The 26,063-nt window shown below is 32.0% G+C and overlaps 1 protein-coding gene across 1 annotated transcript; it reads left to right on the top strand.

Moving 5' to 3' along the window:
* The first annotated feature begins 19,136 nt into the window (after positions 1–19,136).
* Positions 19,137–22,575, top strand: LOC111892430 (diacylglycerol O-acyltransferase 2D). Its single transcript, XM_023888470.3, has 9 exons — positions 19,137–19,590; positions 19,694–19,768; positions 20,018–20,103; positions 20,472–20,578; positions 21,159–21,314; positions 21,602–21,688; positions 21,897–21,994; positions 22,070–22,160; positions 22,258–22,575. The coding sequence occupies exons 1-9, from the start codon at positions 19,397–19,399 to the stop codon at positions 22,357–22,359; spliced, it is 996 nt and encodes a 331-aa protein (XP_023744238.1). The 5' UTR covers positions 19,137–19,396; the 3' UTR covers positions 22,360–22,575.
* Positions 22,576–26,063: the final 3,488 nt, after the last annotated feature.

Below are 26,063 nucleotides of genomic sequence, written 5' to 3'. Positions count from 1 at the left end.
TTTTAGGTAAGAAAAAACTTTATTTCATGTTATATTTATATATGAATGATACTTAAACTACAGTGTGAACTTGATCTTGCCTTTCGCTTCCTTTGCTAGGTTTCCAACTCCATATCTTTGCTTCTAAATGCAACCACCAACTCAGAAAGAGTCTCATACATGGAAATGTTCATGAATTCACATATTTATGTCCTCAACATATCATGGTAAGAAATCATCCTCATCTCCTCTATATTCATATACTGTGGGCAAAGCGACGACCTCTTCCTGAACTTGAAGGTGATCTTAGTCACCAACTCTATAGTCTGCTTAAGTCAAAATAGTATTTGAAAACTTTAAAAAAATATATAAAAAGAAAGTAAAAGGGTATAACCGTCTTTTCAAGTTTTTTTGGACCAAAAACCCAGAAAAACCTTGATTTTGGATCTTCTATGCAAGCTGGAAACATTTTGGACTCCATCCAAAGATTTTTACAAACCACAAGGACCAAATTTGTAGTTTTGTCTTTTATATATAAATATAACATGTGATTATTCTTATATGAATGATACTTAAACAGTTTATTCATAATTGAATAATGAATGTACTGTAATAAAAATCACATACACTTTTATTTACATTCGAATAAAAATATATTTTAGGTAAGAAAAAACTTTATTTCATGTTATATTTATATATGAATGATACTTAAACTACAGTGCGAACTTGATCTTGCCTTTCGCTTCCTTTGCTAGGTTTGCAACTCCATATCTTTTCTTCTAAATGCAACCACCAACTCAGAAAGAGTCTCATACATGGAAATGTTCATGAATTCACATATTTATGTCCTCAACATATCATGGTAAGAAATCATCCTCATCTCCTCTATATTCATATACTATGGGCAAAGCGACGACCTCTTCCTGAACTTGAAGGTGATCTTAGTCACCAACTCTATAGTCTGCTTAAGTACTAGGTACTCTCGAGTCAACTGTTGAACCTCAATCGTAGGTAAAAAGTCTCTCTTGAATGTGGTAACTATATCCTCCCAGTTCATAGACTTAATAGTACCCAGTCTAAGGTCTTGAATAACCTCAACCCACCAATCCCTAGCTCCATCGCATAATAGAAACGTCGTGAACCTGACCTTGGCCTCTGATGGACAAAATCTAGCGATAAAGACACTCTCCACATCGACGATCTAACACATACTAATGATAGGCTTCATCCTTCCCATGAAAAAGGGAGCCCCACAAGCATCAAAACTCCCAGAAGGTGACATCGTAGGTCCTGGGCCAACTGGCCTCCAAATCAGCCCAAAAGATCCTAAACCGCTCGTCCATCATTGAAGTAAACTCATCCTTGATTGTGTTGAACATACCAGGAGGATCCTCTAGCATGAACCTCGAAACCTATGTAATGATAATGTTGCAGATATCCCTTTTGCTCAAACATGAACCTTCTAGGCCACTACTACCCGTACCTAAGCCTGATCCTCCATCACGAATAGTCACCATACTGAATTTGATAGATAGCAGGAACCTATCATAATAAATACATAATGCTAAACCACACTATGCATACCCACTTACAAGTTCCTTGGTATTCTTGTGACACTTCCTTGACCCCGGTATGTATCATGTGCTTTTGATAGTATGAGCTCAAACTACCTTCCACACCTATCCATACTTGCTCCAACGATTGTTCTAAGACTTCCAAGTCACTTCTCACCACTCCATTAAACTACTATCATACACACACATGTCTAGCCATATGCATAACACTACACTTCCTAGATTCTATCTAGGATTCTTCCCTCCCACTTACCCACAAGTTGAACAAAGTCTCCATTAATATCATTGAAATGACTCACGAATGTGTAGACGTACATAATCAAGAACGAAATAGACACCTGAATAAGTCTCTACCCTAAAACCTAACCAGCCGAAATGAAAATCTACGGTGCGGTTTTTAGTTTTGCAAAAACCGAAAATGTTTGCTGCGGTGCGATTTATAGTCTTGCAAAAATTGCAAAAAACTGAACCACATTGAATATATATATATATATATATATATATATATATATATATATATATATATAAAGTGTTGATATCTGTAAGAACGAAGAACTCATGATAATTAAAGTTTCTATAAATATAAATATTTTTCTTATCAGAGGATGCTTGTATATTTTTAAGCATACATGTAGTGATATTTACAAGAACAAATAATGTTTATTACATTTTTTAACATTTAAATATGAAGAGTACTAGTGATGATAGTATCATTTTTATGAATACATTAACTGATATTATCGTATGTACATGTGAAAAAAATATCATATTTAATTTGTATTATATTCAATCATTAAAAGCATGTTGGATGAGTGGTTATGTAATTTGATTTCAAAACAATATGTGGTGGTATGGGTTCATTTCCAAGATATCATTTGAGCTTTAATTTTGTCAGCCTTATAAGAGTATCCCCCATCGCCTTAGAGATAAAACTTTCACACTTCTCACCTTTCATATAAGAGAGTCAATCTGACGCTCCTCATCTCTATATAAAGTTTCTCAATAAATGATTAACATTTCTCATTCGAGTCAAAGTAACTCGTTGAACTTGTAACGACCGAAAAATACAACCAAATTTTAATTTTTTCAAAAACATCTCGATTCCATTAAATCTTTACAAAAAGGTTTTCAATACAAAACATTTAACGTGTTCCCAAAATCACAATACTACGAAATCATGAGGAGTGGTACGATCACACCTTCGCCTTGCCACAGTCTCCCGAAGAACCTGAAAAACATGAAACCACAACTGTAAACCCGAAAGCTTAGTGAGATATCCCCAAAATACCAACCACAAATACCATACACGCATAACATGCCATAACATATCCGATCACAGAACAGCCATGCACTTCAGGTCTATCGTGTGACTGGTCCGCCGCACCGGCCTACAGTCCACCTGGTCCACCCTCTGAGTCTATCCACATACATCGAGTCTGCAGTGTGATTGGTCCGCCCGCTCCCGGGCCTTCAATCCACCTGGTCCACTCTCTGAGTCTACAGTGTGACTGGTCCGCCCGCACCGGGCCTTCAGTCTATCTGGTCCACTCTCCGAGCCTTCGGCACGTCTGGTCCGCCCTTTCGGGCCTACAGCCTATCCGGACCGCTCGCTTGGCCTTCGGGACAACCGGTCCGCCCTGGGTATCTTGGCCTACAGCACACAGCAGGACCCGCCTCAACCCAACTCCAGTCCAAACAACCATGTGCACATATACATACAATCATATAGCAATTCACAGTCAACAAGTAGATCAAACAGATCACATAGCATATCATCATCCTAACCAGGATACCGACCTAACAGGTCACTAGCATAGCATCACCCTATCTCTCAGGATACCAATCTCAAACAGGTCTCTATATACCATCCTAGCTCTCAGGATGCAAACATAACATAACAACAACTACCCGGATCTCAATCCGATAAGGGCCGGCCTTGGTGCCTTAGACCCTGTTGATATAATGAGGACAACTCACCTCGAAACTGCCGACTGAACAGATAACCCGAACTGCTCCGATCACTGATACGATCTCCACCACTGGACAACCGCCAATGCACTGAACTCAAAACAACAATCAACAATTACCAAAATACCCCTGGAAACCACTGGTCAACCCTTGGTCAAAAACAAGGTCAAAGTCAACCCCTGACTGACTCTACTCGCCGAGTCGACCTGATGACTCGTCGAGTCCCCATACTCAGAACTTCCTTCAAACCGCGACCTAACTCGTCGAGTCACCCCGAGACTCGTTGAGTTCAACAACTCTGAGTCCACTCGCACACAACTCACCGAGTCATCCCTTGACTCACCGATTCTCGACTCGACCAGAAAATATTGGGACTCTTCGACAAGACTCGCCGAGCCCAAGAACAGACTCGCCGAGTCTAAGGCTATCTTCAACCTACTCGCCGAGTTGTTCATACAACTCGCCGAGTTCCAGGCAATCTTCATCCTACTCGCCGAGTTGTTCATACAACTCGCCGAGTTCCAGGCAATCTTCAAGCAACTCGTCGAGTCCACCCATGTGACTCGCCGAGTACCACCGGTCTGAATCCATTCAGAAGCACTCCATGCCATGCAATTGCTCCAAAACATAGATCTAGCCTCCTACAACTCATCCATCACGTAAAGTGGCAAACTTTACGTGAATCCAAAGAGATCTATGCATTTTGCACATTAGGACTAAGGTTTGGGACAAGATAGCTTCATCCAACACTCAACACAGGGACTTTCATGCATTCTAACTCTTCTCCATCCCAGATCTGAGGTAGCAACCTCAGATCTAGCCTCTAAACTCCAATACATCCAAAGGATATGATCTCAACACCCCCAAAATGAAGAATCTAAACAATAGCAGCTCAAACAATGGAAAGATACCTCAAAAGGAAGCTCCAGGAGAAGATTATCCCGAATCCTTGCAAAGCCCTTTGATCTAAGCCTCTTCTTCTTTGGAATCTCTTCAACAACCACCTCTTCAAGCTCCAAATTGCTCAACAATGGTGCTTCTCCATGATTTTAGGGTTTCTGGAACTTAAGGGGGAACAAAGAGGCTGGGAGGAAAACATAATGATCTTTATATAGGGCTCAGCCCCGAGAATTAGGGTTTTCTCCACTCAGCGCCTACTCGCCGAGTCCATCTTACTGACTCGCCGAGTCGGCTACTTAACACGCGACCCAGTCGCGACTCTACTCGCCGAGTCACTCATTCCCAATTACTCTTTTAGTCCTTCCACTCTACTCTTGATATTTCGGGATGTTACAGAGTTACTAAGTTTTACTAAAAAAACAAAAAAAAAACAAATAAATAAATTGACAAAAAACCACAAAAAAACGAACCACATAAAAACCAAATGGTGTGGTTTTTAAACTTCATAAAACCGAAGTTGCGGTTTTCGATTCAATTTTGGCCGAAAACCGCATCGAACCGCACCATGCTCACCCTTAGCTATCAGATTCTAATCATGTACAACCCTTATGGCCTTCGATTAACAACTCAATAATATTAAACATATATTCCACAACACATACATCAAGCACTACATATAAGGCATACGAAGCATTTATATAAATCAGACAATTCTAGCATGCAATTCTTGAACAGATACTTAGTCTATTTTCTATCATGCATATCTATGAATATCATAAAATACAAACCAATATGGGTATATTGGGAATCAATTCCTTTTTGAGGTCTGGCTAACTATACGCATCGCATCTTCCTTTTTGTAAACTAAAGCCAGGTCAGAAAACCATGCTCGCAGTCTCTAGCCAACAATCAGAAAAAACATTACAAAAGACCGAGCTCATGTTTCTAAACCAAAACTTAATTTAGAAAATCTCCTAGTCCTTAGTTTGAGTCCATACACACTGTAGAGTGCTCCCAAATCCCTCAAACTATGGCTTTACTTCCCAATTTTCATAATAATTTTTTCATTTAAAAAAATAGGTTAAACATTTAAAGTCATTTTTTCTTGAAAATATAAAGTAACATCTAATTGCTGAAATTTGGAGGGTTAAACATAGTTAAATTACAAAACAACAGAAACCAAGTAACATCGATGCGAGTGTATAGTCACGCAGTGCCCTTCCCACGAACAACCTAAAAAACATTAAACTTAACAAGATAAGCACAAAGCTTAGTGGGTTCCCTAGTATACCACATATTCCACCATACATACAATGCATACAAGCAAACCTCTCGGATCTAGCATCGTTCCAACATCTCTTATATCAATATACATAATAACCATATGTATCAACAATTAACACCGATGCGAGTGTACAGTCACACGGTGCCCTTCCCACAAACAACCTAAAAAACATTAAACTTAACAACGTAAGCACAAAGCTTAATGAGCTCTCCAGTATACCACATATTCCACCAAACATACGATGCATACAAGCAAACCTCTCAGCTCTAGCATCAGTCCAATATCTCTTCTATCAACATACATAATAACCATGTGTATCAACAATTGGCACTTTGCAACCATACTACTACTGGATCTCAGCCACCAACTACTACCGTCTCTCAACCGTAATGCAACCATCAACTTCTAGTCGTACAATATCCATACTGAGGCTAATTTTAATATTGACGATCCCCTTATGAATATGTAGTCATACGTAGTCGGGAATAAGATAGCCAGCCGAACAGATGATCCTACCTAAAAGCAATATATCAAACAAGAAACATGTAATAAGTCTTATACCAAGAATTCTCATACTATTTAATTTAAATTACATATACGACCCCTTAGGTTATCCACTTAACGATCGGCTACTACTACTATTACCTTATTTAATCATGATACCTAACAATATCATACAATCAACTAGCAAGACCCTACTATTCTAACATACCATGACACCAAGTGTCCTATAGTTACATACATAACAAGGATTATTCTAGTCAACTACCATAACTTAAATAAGGTCAGTACTCAGTCTATAGTTCAAATCTAAGAGGTTTGACCAAAAGTCAAACTTGGTCAAAAAGTCAACGGTGAAAAACTCAATGATCAATGGGCCTATTTTACGTGTAGCGTAGCACTAAAAGACAAAATAATCGACCAACCATAGCCCTACACTCCATGTAGCCTTCATCAACGCACATCGTAACGTTATTCACAACATTCTTTTTGTTAAGTGCTTAATCCATGAAGACTAAGGTCCAAACTCTCCAAATCTCGATGAAATACGATTTTAATAGATAATGTTTCCAGCTTTAACCATTTGCATGTCCCAAACACCATCATCTCCCCTCTAGGTCAAAATAAGACCAAAATGACACCAAAACCATGCATGGCTTAAAAGGGAAGATGTAATTTGTTTCAATCCACCACAAAGGATCCAAAAGGCCCTAAGACTTAAGCTTCGAACCTGGAGTTGTCAAAAATCTATCCAATACCAACAAAGGAACCAAAAATAAACCCTAAATCTTAGATCTAAAAGACATGAAGCATAAATTTACAATCTTGAAGACTTACAAAGATCCATAAACACAAAGGAGGGTTGGATTTTTAATGAATCAAACTTCTAATAACCACTAAGGTCTTTCTTCTTCTTCAAGCAGCACCAAAGATTGGTTTAAACACCCAAAACTCAAGAACACATGGGAGGAAGGCTAGGGTTTTGTTTCGGAGGTTGATAATGGCCTAAAGCCCTAGGAGTTAAGTTCATTTTATAGGGCCAAAATCCCGGAATTTGGGTTTCATGAGAACAACAGATACACGTAGCGTAGCTAAACCTACACGCAACATAGCGAAAGTTACGCGTAGCGTAGTCCCAAAATTCTGAATTTCCAAAATTAATTACAAGGGACGATCTGGGAAATGGGCGTTACATATTTTCTAAAACACTCATTCTTATAATGTTAACAAAAATCTCGGTTAGTTCATATTTTCTAAATCACTTATTCTAGTCAATTATGAATTCATTTAATGAATCTACGATCCATATTTTAAACTATTACTTCAATAATCATGAATATCACAAGTAAATTTTATAAATAATCTTGTTTTTTTTTTTTTCATATATACCATTTCTTAAAACATATTTGTAAAACATGATGATCCTTTATCCACTTTACAAGATACATAAAATTAATGATTCCAAACAAGTTAATAATGGTAGATAACATGTTAATATACATCAAATAATTGTTACCTTTACGTGATTCTTACATGAAAATTAATACAAACACTTAGGATTTATGAAATATTATATATTTCATCAAATTTAACTATTCAAACTTAAAATAAAAAGGTTTCATACCTTTAGTTCAAGCTAGTACAGACAAAATCTTTGCTTTTCCCTTTGAAAACCCTTTGTTTGCATCAAAATTAAAGAATTACATACACACACATTTTTCGCACCATGAGTTACATAAAAATTTTCAAAAGTGCTTTAGGAATAAAATAACATCTTAAGCTTTTAAAACCGATGTTAAAAGAGAAGTCAAAGTAAAATAACCATGTACTTGGTCTGCACAGAGCTAACAATAAGACTACTAGGCCCACGTAAAGTAGCCATCGGCTACTGATTGTATTTCTCTCATACTTGGTCCAAGTAGGATCTTCTCTTGGAACATACTTGGCTAGTTGGCTAAGTACACTACTATAGGTTCCCTTTCTTTCGTCCTTTAACCATTTTTTCTTTATTTGCCCCCATGCAAACCTTAATCATCTTTCATGCAACTTAAGTACTTTAAAGTTGCATAACTTTTGCATCTTTTATCCCAAAGTTTTGATTCATTTTTCTATGTTTTCCGTTTGTATTGGGTACACACATGAACATTTAAATTACTAAAATAAATCAATTAAACCTAATTTCCATATCCATTTACAAGAGTACTTCACTAATCATTTATTTTTCTATATTTCGACAAAAACAATAATGTGTAACCCAAGACTTATAACATGAGTATCATAAGCCTTTAATTACTACATATACCCTTACTTTAAATCCTTAACTAGTGCTTAATTTTCCATAACTTGTTTTCATGTATTATTGGGTTATTTTCTTATTTAGTCCCCGAAATTCATTAAATGATAATCTACTGAGGATACTTGAGAAAATTTCATAATATCACAAATCGTTTTGTATTATTACATTCTTAAAATGTATTATGATATGTATAAGAACTACCCTAATTTTTACACATACAAAACATGATAATTACGAGTATCATTGAGTTCCTAATTTTTGTCCCACTTTGGAACCAAATAGCATTGTGCTTTGCATAACATAGTATTTCTCACATAATATTCATCAAAACTCGATCGTTGACATTGATTTTGTCATTGATCTTAAGCTTTCTACATTTTGTTAATGCATAAAGACTTGATCTTTTTAGCAATTTAACTAAAGTTAAATCCATTATGTTAATATATTCTAAAATCCTAGAATTTAAATTTTGTGGATGTATCATTAGTTCTTATATTATTGTGGTGGCACATACAACGCAACATATGTTTAGTCTTATTATCATTTATTTTGACTAAGGTTTTATAATTTTAGTTGTGGAATTATACACTTGTTAGGTATTCAAATGTATTGAATTAGGTATTTGATACTAATATTTGTACCTACAAAAATCTTGTGGTTGTTATTTTGTTTGAAACACAATTTGATTTTGTGGTAACCAAATAGCGCTTGGGCTAGATGTTTTTTTTATCTTTATAATGAAATTTTAGGATATTCTTTATGGCTTTTTTTTCATGTGGTGATCCTCTCACTCTTTCGTAGCATAGTCATATCAAATTAATTTTTTGCATGTATAAAATAATAGTTGAAGTTTTAGTACATAGGCTAGAGATTGTGGTGGGTCTAATCATTTTCAAGGTTCAACCGATGTTTATTTAAGGCAAAAATATTTTTGACATCTCGTTAATAGTCAACTAGACTATTTATTGGACTAAAAATACATAAAATAAGGTTTAATTCTTTAATTAGCTTTTATGAAGGCATTTGAATCCATTAGTTGGGATTTTCTATATTCATGTCCGGACCAAATGAGATTTGGTAATAGATGACGATCTTGGATTCATAGTTGCTTATACTTAACTCTCACTTTGATTCTTATTAATGACTCTCTTATTGGTAAGTTCATTATGGACAAGAGGTGAGGCAAGGAGATCATATATAATACCCATAATGTGGGGATAAAAGCTTTCACCATTTAGTGTGTTAGGGTGCAAAGTTCTCCTTGGATGTGATGCAGGCTTATCCTCTTATATTTGGTAATGGGTTGAGCTTTTCCTATAAATAGGAAGTGAGTAGCACCTATTTACGTAAGAACCCATATGTCTGAGATTTAGTTTAGAGAGAAAATTCATTACAAGACCCACTTTGTAAAACTCTTTCTAGTCTAATTGAGCTTAAGCCATTCTATTTACATTGTGTGTTCTTCCATTATGTTTGATTCACATTAATCATCACTATCCTGCATTCATCATCATAATCGACTCACTACAATTGGTATCAGAGCAGGTGCTTGAAATTTTCAAGAATTTGATCCATGATGACATTTTTGATTAGGTGAATCATTAATCAAACTTCATGTTGTAAGTTTTCTTTCTTTGAGAGTATTTTTGGTTCTAGAAATCGAATTATTTCTTTTTAATTCAAATTCGATTTTCCCTCTTTAGAATTCATGGAATTTTCGCTTTCTCTATCTAGAATTCATGTCGAAATCACTTTCTGTCTCTAGATTTTTTTATATCAATTTTGCTTTCTTTCTCTAGAGATTTCTTTCAAATTCACTTTCTTTCTCTAGAACTATCCAAGTTCTTGTGATCTTTTTGTTTTTGGATTTGAAATGGAAAAAGAATTTTGTGATAGATGGATTATATTTCATGGAGATATTTCAATTCCATACAGTTTTGAAGGACTTATCCATTATTTTACAACCGGGTAACTTAAAGAAAATTCACTCGTTTGTTGTGGTGAAAAAGATGAATGTGGAAGATTATTGGTTATCCTCTTGATCATGAGAATCATAAAGTTTTGCTTAAATGTTTGGTTACAACTTATCATGAGAGAAGAAGGAAGAAGAAAGAAGATGAAATCATTAAAGGAATTCTTCTTGATGAATGCAAATATGGTGTCAATGTGCTTGCACTTTACCCTTATGTTCATGATGTTCAAGATAGCGGAATTCAATGCGATTCTCATGAAGTTGTGAAAGTTTTTAGTTCAATTGGAGTTCAAACCGATGATTGTTTGTGTTCTTATGATTCATTTGAAAGAATGGTGCCTTATAGAAAGCCTTCAATCCAAGATGTTCAAATGTATCAAACTCCAAAGGATATGATTCAAAATTGCAAAGTTGAAGTTATAAAGAATGATGTTGTTTTTGGATTCAAAAATTCTAGATCCAAAAAGTGGAAAAGAAGAAGAAGAAGAAAAGTAAAACCAAGAAAATTTGGGTTTTTTAAGCAAAATTCTTCAAATGTTGTTTTGATGCTAAAATCAGTGAAGAAAATTTGGATTCCTAAACAATAATCATCAAATGTTGCTATGGTATGAAATTCCAAAGCCAAAATTGTTGGAGATTCTCAAATTCAACATGAAGATGAAGTTAGATCTCGGAGAAATAAGAAGTTTCATGGATGGTACAATGTGCAATTTGGGAATTTTCTAATTCCAACCAAGGAACCTAGATCTTCCATCTTTGATTCACGTATTTCAAACGGGAAAAGGATCCTCAAGGAATTTTCACAAATTCTCAAATGGATTCCAAAAATTTCTTGTTGATAATCAATAGATGAAGAACATATGATAAACAATCCAAGAACAATTGAAGTTGAAGGTAAATCAAAATTGAATGAACTTAACAAAATTTTCTTTTCTGGATCTAAATGAAAATTTTGATTGAAAATTCAATCAATTCAATGCTCATCAATCTGTTCAATTTCAAGCCCAATCATCGATCCATTACTGCTCATAGATTATTTCTTAAATCTCAATCCTTTGAACCAATACAGTTCTCGTTCTTGTTCATAATGTTCGTTATCATACCGTCGAAACATTCTTCTTCATTCATCATCATTAGATTAAAGATACACGAGGAAAATATTAAACATGTTTTATTATCTTTAAGTTACAAGTTAATCACATTTTTGTCTTCATCGATTATTTGAGAACTGAAATCAAAATTGAAGAGTCAACAAAAAAAGTCAAAATCAATTTTTCAATTTTGATTCAGTCAATTTGAGTCAAAATTGGTTGAAGTAATGTGTTTGTTGTGAGAAATAAAAGTTGATTTGAAATTCGTAAGCTTGAAATCAAATGTAAACCTAGATTTGAGTATCGAATATATTTGTTCATCGAAAGTGGAGGAAATGGTTTGAGGTTAAACTGTCGAAAGTTTGACAATCTGTGATTGAGTCGAATGTATTTTGAGATTGATAGTTGAAAGTCAAATGTATCTTCGTATCGATTCTATAATTTCGATTGAGAAAGAGTGTTTGGAATCAAAGTTTCAACTTTGAAGTGGTTAAAATCGAGTTTACCATCCGAAAGTGATTTCAAATTCTATTTTGACTAGTGTTAGCTTGCAAGTCGATAGTATTTTCGAATCAAAAGTTAATTTCGATTGGTGAAGGATTTGTAACGAAATTAAAGAATCGATATTTGTAGTCTCGATTTTCGTTGGCATTTGCTTGAGACGACGGTGTCTTGAGGTTCATAGTCGAAAAAAACATTATTTAATAGTCGAAAGTGAAAGTGACTCGATTTTGATTACTATTAGCTTGAGAATCGAAAGTTAAATGGCTAAAAGATCGAAAGTATGATTTTGACTTTAGTTTTGACTGATTGCCTGAGAATCGAAAGACTGGTTTCGAATCGAGAGTTGGAGTCTTGATTTTGTGATGATTGATAATTCGACTGTTTTTGAAATCAGTTCTTGGGATCGAATGTTCAAGGTTGCAATCAAAACCTAGAACTATGGTATCGAAAGTGATTTGACGTTATTTGTCGAAAGCAACATAGCTTTGAATCGAAAGGGATTTGATTCGAGTCGAGAGTTCTACTTTCGATTGATGCTACTCGATCTTTTGCATCAGGAACGATCGGGGAAGAAGAGTTCGAAAGTTTCACATATGGTCCCTTATCTTTCAACAAATTGACAAAATACACCTAGAAGTTGAAATACTTGCAATCTGTGGAATGTATTGGAAAATTATAGATTTGGTCATTGAAGTTTATGCAAAAATGCACTTTATACCCACTTTCACATTTGGGCTAAAGTTTCGAATCTGGAATGAATTTGAAGCTGATTTTTCGCAATTGGTTCCTGAAGTATTTGCGAAAATGGTTGTTTTTGCCCAATTTTCAAAATTCTTGCAACTCGCACCCAAAACTCAAAATTTTCACAACTCTTGAAGTTTTTTCTCGGATTTTCGTGATTGTTTTTGGTGCAAGATTTTTCATGGTATATGAACAATGTATGTTCATTTTCAAGTTTGGGAAGTCAAACATTTGAAGATATTGGCGAATTTTTTGGATTTTCTCGTATTGAAGAGTTTCATTTTTGTCACACATTGAGAGCGGGGGAGGGGGGGGGTCGTATGGTTTATTCCTCGAGCGTTTCTTATACCCGTTTGGCATTTTATAATCATTTTTCAATTAAAAAAAGGGGGAGAAAATTAAAATGCAGATTCGAAGCTTTTTGGATATTCTTTTTCAAAGCGGATTTGAAGACCGATGTTACTTCGAGGGGGAGCTGGTCTTGATCGCTTGGTGCTCATTCGGATATTTAAGCCGGGACATCCAATCCTAAATTTGATAGGGAGAATGTTAATGTGAAAATTTTTCCTTAGATGTGATGTAGGCTTACCCTCTTAGATTGTGTAATGGATTGAGCTTTTCCTATAAAGAGGTAGTGAGTAGCTCCCATTTATGTAAGAACCCATATGTGTGAGATTTAGTCTAGAGAGAGAAATAATTACAAGACCCACTTTGTAAAACTCTTTCTAGTATAATTGAGCTTAAACCTTTTTATTTACATTATGTGTTCTTTCATTATGTTTGATTCACATTAATCATTACTATTCCGCATTCATCATCATAATGGGGTCACTACAAAGTGTACAATTTTCATCAAATTATTGGTTTAGGAATTTTAACTATATAACAAAAAAATGGTTTTTGATGTTTAGTTATACAAAACAATATTAACTTCCAAGTAATAAGCATGATTTAGATTTAAATATCCATATAATGCAATTATGGTATGATAAAAATTTAGAAAGTACATTGCTATTTTGTAATTAAGACCTCAACTGTTATAAAGGGAGAATTATGGTTAAAATTTGTAAATTTCAAATTCTATGGGACTAAATAAAAATGAAAGTTGACCATTGGAATAATACTTTTTCCCAATAAGAGTTGGTGGCTAATTTGTACAAACGGAAACTTATAAGATGGAAGCTTATTAGAGCTTGATATTAGTCACGAAGACCTAACAAAATAAAATATTTGAGATAGCTTCTTATAAGATGCATATAACTCTCATATTTCTTTATTATAGCTTATAGATTATTAAGACACTCTACTACCTAAAGAGAGTTGAATCACAAAGCTATCAAGGTGACTGTATAGTATTTGAAGCACATGTCTTGTGTTACGCCCATATTTTCACTTAACTGATTTTACTTTAAATATTATGTAATACATGTTATTATATATACCCTTCTATGCATTTTACACAAAGTTTTGAAGAAGAGATGCATATTAAATGTTTTACTATTTTTAAAAGATAGTTTATGTTGTATAATTAATGATCATGTTATATCCAATTCCATGGTTCATAGTTGGTTCACTAGTATAACTAAACCTAAATTAATCGGTCATAATGATGTTTTTTTTTAATATAGGAAAAAATATAATGGTGATACATGTTAAAATAACATAAATAACTATATATATATATATATATATATATATATATATATATATATATATATATATATATATATATATATATATGGCTAGGTTATATTGTGGATGGACAACTATTGTGTGGATGTAGGGTTGAATATGGACAAATAGTTTAAATTATATTAAGAAAGTCATTTACAATTTTAATTAAAATAAAGAAAATGGAAAATACCATTCTAATTAAATGAAACGGGTTAGTAAGGATAAGAATATAAAATTACATCACCTACAATTTAGGCAACACCAGATTATTTGGCTAATCTGGTCATATTCTTCTCATATTATCGCACACATTAACCTTCAAAAATCCTTACTATTTTACCATGAAATCGGATTTGATTTTGTAGAATCAAACGTAATCACAAAGCTTTTATAAACCTAGGTTTATATAAATAACAATCAGCCGACATTTGAAACTCTAAAATCATCGGGAATTACAATTAATTGAGCCATAATTGAAGTTTATTACTTTTGAAAATGGAACTTTTATCTATTCTTTAAGAATGGAACCTTTATCTATTCTTTAAGAATTTAATTTATTTATTTTTTAAGGAAATCGATACAAACAGGCAAACAAATATTTATACTCGTAAATAACAATGCACGTTCTTCAATTAATTACAACAAACATGAAAAATATACATACATTCTAAAAGAATAAAACTAAATTTCATTCATTATTTAACTAACGTCAGCCATTCTTAAGAAAAAGATATATGCAATTCCTGACAGTACAAAAATGTATTGATATAAAAGTTGAGAATACATTCTGCCAGATTTCTCCTTAAAGAACGAATGTTATCGTTTTGTAAGGTGGACCCTTCTATTCTGAAAGAATGTCGATGCTTTTGTAAGGTGGACCCTTGTATTCTGAAAGAATGTTGTTGTTTTTGTATGTTGAACCTTAGTATTCTGAAAGAATGATGTTGCGTTTGTAATATGAACCTTGATATTCTATAAACAGCTTCATTCTGATCAAGATAACAACAAACAACATAGTATTAAGACTAAGGGGGACGGCAAGAATTATGGCCTTTTACCCCACTATGATGAGATGCTAGAAGGATTATATACCAACATAATAGCTCACTACTTTCATCATTCTGAAAAAAAAAATATACAAAAAATAAAAAAAATTCAGAACATAGATGTAAATACCAAATGACTATTCTAACTTACAAATTCTTATATATAAAAATTAAGAAATTAATTAAATGAATAAACGTTGATGAATTCTGATACTACAACCAAATAATTCGAATTGGTATTGCTAATAATGAATTTCAATTTTGATGGTTTCAAACTTGTACTCTAGAAACACCAAAAAATGCTTCCAGGGCATACCTTGGTTTCTAGTCTTAGGGTTCAGTAATAGATAAACATTAGCCCACAACGAGCTCCAACCACCATGGTCAACCTCAGCTCCATGAGCCACCCCAATCATAGCAACAACGCCACCACATCATCAACTATGTGATTCTTCTTTTGATGGTTTCAAATTTGCAACATGTTCTCGTAAACAACTAAAAAACATAATCCAAAAATCATATTAAAAACAAAATTGGATTCAATAAACATAAATCAAACATCAAAATGAGAATTCCATAAATAAAAAATAATCAATGATGAAAAAAATCAGATTACGTACCGTGTATCAGCGTTTTCGATTTTCGGTTTAGGGTTTGGTTACGACCATCGGTAAATTAGCGTGTCAATAAGGATTTTCAAGTGTTACTGATAGTAATACAAATCATTTGCTATAAATTGAAACTTGGTTTGAAATCGTAGATATTAGTTGTTGTCGGCGAAGTGTTGATAGTTGTAATCGGCATCCAAAGGAGATAATGGTGGTTGTGGTCTTGGCCGGTGGTAAAGTCAAGAATGCAAATCGTTTAGTTGCCTAAATATAGGCTTTTAATTTGTACATACCTAATTTAAAGGATTTTATTTAGATATTCATTAATTACTTATTATGCTAATTACACATTTACCCTTATAATAATTATAAATAATTTAAATTTTTCTAAATTTTCATTGGTTTCTACATCCACACAATAGATGTCAATCCACATATGAATCTAACTATATATATATATATATATATATATATATATATATATATATATATATATATATATATATATATATATATATATATATATATATATATATATGAGGACATTCAAATGAATGTGATTCAAGATAGGCCATTTATCTTGAACCATATTAATTTGAAACTCGTAAACTCTACATATTATGATACTTAAATGATTATTTAATTGAAATATTTTGTCTGTATAAGAAACACTTCCTCCGTTCTTTTCTTTTCATTTCGCTTCTCTTTTCTTTTAATTTTCATTTTCTTAAGTGCATGAGAATTTAGAAGTTTCAAATAGGTATGCTTTGTTCCATCCACATCTTTTTTTCCTTTTATTTTCTTAAAAATCCCATAAGAAGTTTGTTGTGTACAAGATATAATCCAAAAGATCATGGTATTTATAAATGATAAAGAATTGTTTAAAGATTTTACGGTTAGAGTCAAAAGAAAAATGTTGTTAACCTTGTTGTGTTATGTGTTCAATGTGTGTTTGTGAAAGAAAAAAAAATAAGATAGAAAAACGATAAATTTTTAGGTGAAAGTTGTACATTTAGAGCTAAAAGAAAAGTGATAATGTATTTTTGATGTTTTTAAATTGTGTTTAAACAATAATTGTGTGTTTGATGAGTTCTCTTCGCATGTGAATTTTATTTTAATGGCGTAATTCTACTTATTTTTATCTTTTCAAGAATTTTACTTTGAAAAATTTCCACATCATAACGTTCAACTTTCAAAAAAATTTATTACAATTTTTTTTTTCAAAAAATATATATTTTGATGACTGTGCTATTTTAATTTAATATACATAAATATGGTTAATTTTATTGATTGTATATTGGGGTTGAAAATTATCGACTATTAATTCTAAACGTATGACAATTATTATTTCTAAAATTATAGGGGCTTAAGTTTGTATATATGACATCTTCCAAACATCTTTTGTAATTTAATACATATAAATGTGAATAATTTTATTAGGTAGTTATGAAATTCTTATCTCAATTATATAACTTTGTATTACATATTTGATTAAAATATTTATAGAACAAAAATAACATACACTATCAGATAAATAAATATACACAAAATAATAGATGCACATACTTTAGTTCTCAATAATTGTTTTGAAGGATTTTGATATAATATTTGGTCTAGACATTAGATGATTATATTATTCATTTAATTTACTAAACACATTTTAAATATTTTAATTTTATTTAATAAAGTCTTATAAGTATCAATTAAGTATCACAAATGAAAAACCTTCTTATTTGTAGTGGTTTAATTCTAAATAACCTTTAACTAGAATTTGAAAAGTTGGAAATATTAAAATAAAACTTCAATGCAATTAATATTTTTTCATTATATCAATGTGGTTATATATATATATATATATATATATATATATATATATATATATATATATATATATATATATATATATATATATATATATATATATATATATATATTACTCTTACCAATATATAGTGAAATAATCCTATTTATATAATAACTTAGACCCTTATATAAATAGTTTTATACAAATAATTCACATAAAATATTAGACGTACATAATTATTTTTTGAATAGAAAGTTTGAATTTTTTTGTATAATATTTAGTCTACATATTAGATGATCATATCATTATTTTAATCGACTAAACAACAAGTTCAATCTTATTTAACTAATTCTCATAAATATCAATATTAAAAAAAAAAAAACGTGATTTAGTTGTAGTCTTTTAACTTTAAATAACATGTATTGGTATTTCAATAGTTTTAGTATTAGTCCAAAAACTATTTTATAAATAGTTAAAAATTATAAGTTGTGTTAAATATAAAACTTAAATTGTAATACTAAATTAACTAAAAGAATTCCTAAAACTATTTACATAACCAACTGTATAATTGTATTATACGCAACGTACGAACAATCGTCTAGTATCTAATAGTATTTTCAAGCATCATATTCATTTGAAAATCCCACTATAACTCAGGGGTTTTCTAATTTATATATACTTAATACTTGCAACTTATTTTTAACTTATGATTATTAATTAGTAATGACTAATGAGTTTTTATCAAGAGTTAAAAAATCAGTTTTGTTGATTTTGGGATATTAGTGTTTCTATATATCAAATGGATGTTGATTTTTGTATATTCTTTTTGTACGTAAGTATTAAATAAGTTTTTTTTTTTCTAATTCAAATGTTATAATATATGTTTTTAATGTTCTTATGCTATTAAAATTTGTAGTATTTGTTTTTTCGTACTTATTGTTATTAGTTATGTATAAATGAATCATTAATTAATGATATACATCACTAACTAATGATATACATTACCAATGATTTAAAAATATGATGTTTAATAAAATTAATATGCTAACTATAAATTTATTTATTACTAATAAAACGAACTGGTTTGATGATGGACTAGGTTTTATTTTTATCCGTTCCATTGAATCCGATTTTTATTTTTTTTTATTTTTTTTTAATCGACATATTTGAATATAGGATAGAAAAACATGATACTCGTTATTCATGAACCTACTCCTCCTATAAAGAATGTTAATAACAATTACCCTTTTAATTTAAGAATATACTAAAAAATTAGACGATCGGATCCCTCACGACTCTATAAATAAGGAAACAAAAATTGATCCATCGAAAGCTGAAAACAGGCGGGCACACGTGGTAGTTTGAGTGCGTGTCGCCAAGTCAATACGATCATTCTTGACTCTTCTACTTACAATTTTACAACTCCCGAAGCATTTCGTACAACTGTTTCTCCATGTCGACGACGGAGCAAACGAATGGACTCGGGCCATCGCCGCCGTCTCAACCAACAGCGGAGGAGTTCACCGGAAAAAGACAGTCACTCATTCATACCGTATTGGCAATGATAATCTGGCTTGGTTCTGTACATCTCAACGTTTTCATCATTCTCGCTTCTTTCTTCCTCCTCCCTCTTCACAAATTCTTTCTGTAAGTGATCATGCCGTGATTCTTCTCCAATTTGATGTTAACATATTAAACACGATTTATTCATCTAATTTTTGTGTTTGTGCTGCAAATTCTTCGTTTTCAGGGTTTTGGGAATTCTTGCGATCTTAATTGCGATACCGATTAACGAGAAGAGCAGATCTGGTAGAGCTCTTGGCAGGTTAATATTATAATTTTGTAAATTGCAGAATCAATGAATAACCTAACTGATCAAATGTGGTTTTTGAAAGTGATTATTGGATTTTTGGAATCAGAATGAGATAATTTGATAGTTAGTTGGTAAGGTGTGTCTGGATGTGTGATTTGAAGGTGATATTTTTGTGTAGTATAAAGAAATGGAAGTGGAATGAAAGTACATTGCGAATTCTTGTATATAATCACTAAATAACTTTATGTGTTTGAATTTCAGGTATATATGCAAGCATGTCATTGGCTTTTTCCCTGTAACACTACATGTAGAGGATTATAAAGCCTTCGAATCTGATCAGGCTTATGGTAATTGAATCCATTATGTTCTTGATTTTCGTTTATACCCCCAAACTTTAGATTCATTTGATTCCTTGTACAATTTAGTAAAGATGTTTGACTAATGATTAAATGTCGAAAATGCCCCTTATCAATGAAAAAAATTAGATCACTTTCAAGCAATAATTACTTGGGGGGTATATAAGTAAAGTAAGTTTTCAAAAAGGAAAAGTTGTTTTTTGGTTGAGATAAACCAAAATGGGGGTGTTGCATTTTTTGGGACATATGGGATATGATTTAAGATTCACTGTTATTAGTTATATTTTTATTGTATTAGTTTTTGAATGAAAATTCTCCTTGTTAGTAATTATATAAGTTATATCAAATTGTGCATGCAGTTTTTGGATATGAGCCCCATTCTGTTTGGCCAATTGGAGTTGTTGCACTCGCAGATCTTACAGGTTTTATGCCTCTTCCCAAAATAAAAGTCCTTGCAAGTACAGCTGTAAGATTTGCTACTTTTGATGCTTTTTAGGTCCATTTGTTATGCATTGCGTTTGACATGCATTAGACTGTCAGTCTAACACGGAGACCAATGTTAATGGGACAAAAATTGCAATTTTTTTGTCCTACCCAAAAAGGTGAAACAAGGTGGGACGGGAATCGTTCTCGATCTTTGTTTGTCCAAAAGACGTAAATGTCCTTCTCATCCTCGGCTTATAAAATAGCCCTAAAAAGCTTGTCCAATTTTGTCCGGTCCAGTCTTATCCCGTGTGACAACACGGGATAGGACTGAACTGGAGGCCATGAAACAGCACTGGAAAAGCTTTCTTGGACTATTTTTAAGGATGAAGATGAGAAGGGCATTTACGTCTTTTGCACAAACATGAGATCGAGAGTGAGTCTCTGTCTCACCTTGGTTCACCTTTTTGGACGGGACAAAAAGTTGCAATTTTTGTCTCATTCACATCAGTATCAATCCAATGCATGACAAACACAGTACAAGGCCGTCCTGTTCTGTACAAATATTATGATGTTTTTTTGGTTGTTAAATCTTATATTTATCATAATTGATATTTAAACAGGTATTCTATACACCATTCTTGAGGCATATATGGACATGGCTTGGATTGACAGCAGCAACAAGAAAAAATTTCTCATCTCTTTTAAAAGCTGGTTATAGCTGCATAATTGTGCCAGGTGGCGTGCAAGAGACTTTTTACATGGAGCATGATTCTGAGGTCTAAGATATATATTTTTTCTTTTCTTTTTGAAAATACAAAAACTAGATATTTTCTACTTTTTCTTACTACTATATTTCCAAAGTAGAATGTTATAATATGACAAAAGAAAAGAAAAATGCGGTAATATATATATATATATATATATATATATATATATATATATATATATATATATATATATATATAAGTATAAAAGTATGTTGCTATTTCTTGCATTTAACTTTTTCCTATATGATTATTCATTAAACTTCAAGACAATCTTAACATAATATTTTATTATATAGATCGCCTTTTTAAACACAAGGAAAGGATTCGTACGAATTGCAATGGAGAATAATTCCCCCTTGGTTCCCGTTTTTGCTTTCGGTCAGGTATGATCCTTCTCGGTTTTGATGCTACTTTTTTCCATAGTCTAATAGGGTCACAGTGTAGGAATTTCAATTCCAATGTGGGCCACTGTGTACCTGATTTACATCTGACATGAAGTGTCGACCAGGGGTTGCTGGAAGAATAACCATTTTGTAGAAACATGATTGGATATTAGACTTTTGATTGACATAAATTTCTTGAATGTTGTAGTCGTATGTTTACAAATGGTGGAAGCCACGTGGGGAATTGTTTTTGAAATTTTCACGGGCTATAAAGTTCACTCCGGTTATTTTTTGGGGTATTTTAGGGTATGTTTTTTTGTTCATATGATTCTTTACTATGTTGTAACTTTTAGAAATAACATAATTGCCATTTTGTTGTAGGTCTCCTTTACCTTTTCGCCAACCGATGCATGTGGTGGTTGGTAAACCTATATATTTCAAGAAAAATAATAGCACACCTACAATGGAAGAGGTATTATTGTAAATAACATCTTTTGGTTTCCTTTTTTACCCTTTTAGACCCAACGCATTGTACTACATTCGAATCTCATTATGAAATCATATTGTAGGTTTTGGAAGTGCACGGGCAGTATGTGGAAGCGGTTAAAGATTTATTCGAGAGGCATAAAGCGAGAGCGGGATATCCCGGTCTTCAACTACGAATTATGTGAAATCTCTATTTTACCCCTGCATTCATGGGGCATACGAAAAAGTTTTAGAAATGGCATGGTAAGCATATAGATTTGTCCATGTATTTATAGGTAAGTTAAAGTTCGTTTGTACAAACTTTTAGAATACTTCATATGTTTTGTCCATATGTAATCATTTGTGATATTCGTAATTTGTGTTTCTTTAATTATTAATTTCTAAGATCATTGTTTTTTTAAGAGTAATATATTTTCTGGTAACTAGGTCTAGGATTAATATGATGGGTGTTAATGGATGCATATATTTTGTAATTAAATAATTAAGCGGATATGAAAGAAGTTCGTGGGAGGTTAGCTTATGCAAGTGGGTTACCTTCAAGACCTAGAGCTGGTAATGAGTTGATTTGAGATGGGTTTGGATTCAACCCATTTATTAGTTTAGTTGGGTTAAAGAATTCAATCCAACCCAATATGTTATTTAAATGGTTGATATCTCGGATCCAACCCAACATTTGAGATAAAAATGAGTTGTTTATGTATTTCTTAGTGCAACTTATTAAATAAATGAGTTAAACCTTGGTGAACTCATTTAAGATAAAAAAGGTAAATAAATTAACTATAATAGTATTACACCACTTAAATTATTCTAAACTTAAAATAAAATTCACAAGTATGACATCATCACAATCTCAATTCATAAACACAAATAAATTGTTCAAATAACATTAAGAATAATAACATTAAAAATGTTTAATTTTAAAGTAATTTCGAAGAGTACCTAGAGTTGCTGACACTAAAACAAAATATGAGAATTAGAATTGCATTTTTTTTATAAAAAATATATATATACAACATTATAATTTATACATTAATACTTAGATAAATATATGATGATAATTTTATAAATATTAAATTAAATATATAGTAAAATTAAATGGATTGACGAGTTAAAATGGGTTAATAATGTTTACACAATTCATCTTATTTATTTAATTAGGTTACATAGGCTGATCCATCAAACTTAAATATAAATCTTAATCCCACCTACTAATTTTGAGTTAGATTTAACTCCCTAGGTTGATTTTAGTTCTATCTACAATACCTTTGCACAATTTGGCTTTGGGGAGACACAAACACAAACAATGAAGATTTGGTTTTGGGGAACAAGGGCTAAAAAGGTTTTGGATATAGTTTTAATTTCCAGCTCATTATAAAGAAGAAAAAGGAAAATAAAAATTATTGTACTTTTTACATCCTAATCACGCAACAAGTCAAAAACAATTACTATTTTCATAGAAATTATTTCTTAATGTTCTTCTAGATATTATTTTTTCTTATTTGTTGTTGTTGCTAAAAACAATTTGTTTTTTTAACCATGTTTTTTTCAAGGACAGTAGATGATCTACTGAGTCGGAGAGTCCAACATAAGAAACTTGCCACGGTGAGATTGAAGCTCCATTGTTGTAAAGAACAACTTTCCTAGGTTAAAGGTTATATGCATGTGGTTAATATTTTCAAGTGATATTGATTATTTGTTGATGATTTATACAAATTTTGTGCTTTACATAAACTTGTCACATTCACAGAAAGCTAAATTTGGGCTTCACTACTAAAAAAATTGTGTTATTAAGGTAAGGAGAATGGTGGCACTCCTAACACTTTGTCATATAAGATTTTTTAACACTTTGCCATATAGGATTTTTTAACACTTTACCATATAAGATTTTTTGAAGCCATGTAGGATAAAAGGTAAGGAGTGGTAGCATCCCAAATATTGTGTTATTTAATACTAGTTTTATTTTGAAATAAAAAAGAAAATAAGAAAATAAAATAAAACAGCCAATAAGAAGCCTCTTATCTTCTTTTCTCTTTCTCTTTATTCTCGTTAGTGGGGTGGCGAGACAATATTGGAGATGGTTCTAACGAGTTTGATGGGAGTGGATTTTATCATATTTATTTTACTGTCATGTAAGCGTCACATAAAATTTGTCACACATCTTCAAAACTAAATTTGTCACATAAAATTTGTCACACATCTTCAAAACTAAATTTGTCACACATCTTCAAAACTTCGTCATTTAGAGGGTGTGGTTTGTAACTTTTGCTATGTATTTCATTTTATTTCTACCTATAATTAATTTATATAAAATTTATCAATTTAAATAAATAAATTTTAATAAAAAATAAAATTTCATTAACTTGAAATGAAAATTACAAGAAACTTAAAAAAAATACAACCGGTGGATAATTTTGAAGTTTGAATTTCTTGTCATTTTTTGACTGCCTCATAAAATTTCAAAAGCCAAGAAAACTAAAAGCCCCCCACCACCACCCCATCATTCCGGTAAAGTGGTAGTGTTTTCTATAATATAGTTTCATCGTTCGCACCATTTTGTCATTGACGCTTCACGCTCAAAAAAATCACGTTAAACTCGATGACAACTTTGTTGATGCTCCTCTACGTCGAATAAACTTGAGTTTTTTGTTCTCCAAGCTTCATTTATGTGAGAAAGCACTTTACTCATGTACGGGCCAATGCCGTTTCCTCATCCGGTGTCCAATTCTTATACAAGGTACCTTTCCTTTTTTCTTGGGTTGCAGTTGAGGTCGAATCTCTTCCGGCTCGGAATCCATTTCGGGTACGACTTCGGGTTGAGAGTGAGTTTTGAATTAGGCTTAGGTTTAGGATTGAAATTGAAATTGAAAATCAAGAAGGTTGTCAAATGGTTAAAGTGTTAAACTCATTTTCTAGTTGGGATTGGAATTAGAATTTGTGTTAGGATTGAGATTGGGATTAGAATTAAGTTGGGTATGAATAAGATATGGAGTGAATAAATAGGACAATTTTCGAAGAAGGTAAGTGATGAAATGTTTGAAGTGGTTTCGTTATTGTTTTCAATATTTTTTTTCACTCCTTCTTGGAATTTAAGGATTGGACGGGGAAGCCAATTTTTCACAAAATATGGAATGTTTTAGTGAAAAGTTGAAGGTTGTTGTTGGTATTAAGTAAGATAGTTGTTGGTATTTATGAATGTTGTAAAAAGGTTAAAATTTTGAATTAAAAATGGTAACTTTTGTTAAAAAAACATGTATAAATTTAAATTTTGAAAAAATCTCTTTCTCTCTCATTGGTACATCTCTGCCGAGCTAGGTCAATAAGCTCAACATGTCGAGTTAGGCCATTGAACTCGGCATGCCGAGTTGGTGGCACAGTGTTTGCCGTATGCAACTTGGATGTGTTGAGTCATTGCCGAGTCGGCTCTCTATAGCCTTACCTAAAAAATTGCCTATGAAAAATATCAAGTAATTACCAAGGAATAGCAACAAACTAGCCACAAAAACCTTTTTTCCTAAATTACCCACAAAATATTAACAATTAACAAAGTGGTGATGGTGGTGGAAAAATAACATTATGAACTTATAAGTTTTTTTTATTTTTTTTTTATTTTTTTTATTTTTTTATTTTTTTTTATAGATTTAGGTGACCACTTTATAATTAAAAAACGAAAAAAATAGTTACATACGTATATATCTTACTAAAGTATGATTATTTTAATAAATAAATATATCTTTGAAAATATTTTAATAAACCAAAAAATGCAAACAATCTTATTATATACCAATTGATCCAATCTGATAAGATAGCATCACAACGCAACTAAAAAATTTCTAATCCAATAAAATTCAATCGTCTTGATCCAAATGCAAATGCCTACCTATAGCATGAT

This window comes from Lactuca sativa, chromosome 8 (assembly GCF_002870075.4).
Source record: "Lactuca sativa cultivar Salinas chromosome 8, Lsat_Salinas_v11, whole genome shotgun sequence".
Classification (NCBI taxonomy): Eukaryota; Viridiplantae; Streptophyta; class Magnoliopsida; order Asterales; family Asteraceae; genus Lactuca; species Lactuca sativa.
Note: the sequence above shows the minus strand (reverse complement) of the source record. Positions and strands in the feature narration are given on the sequence as shown.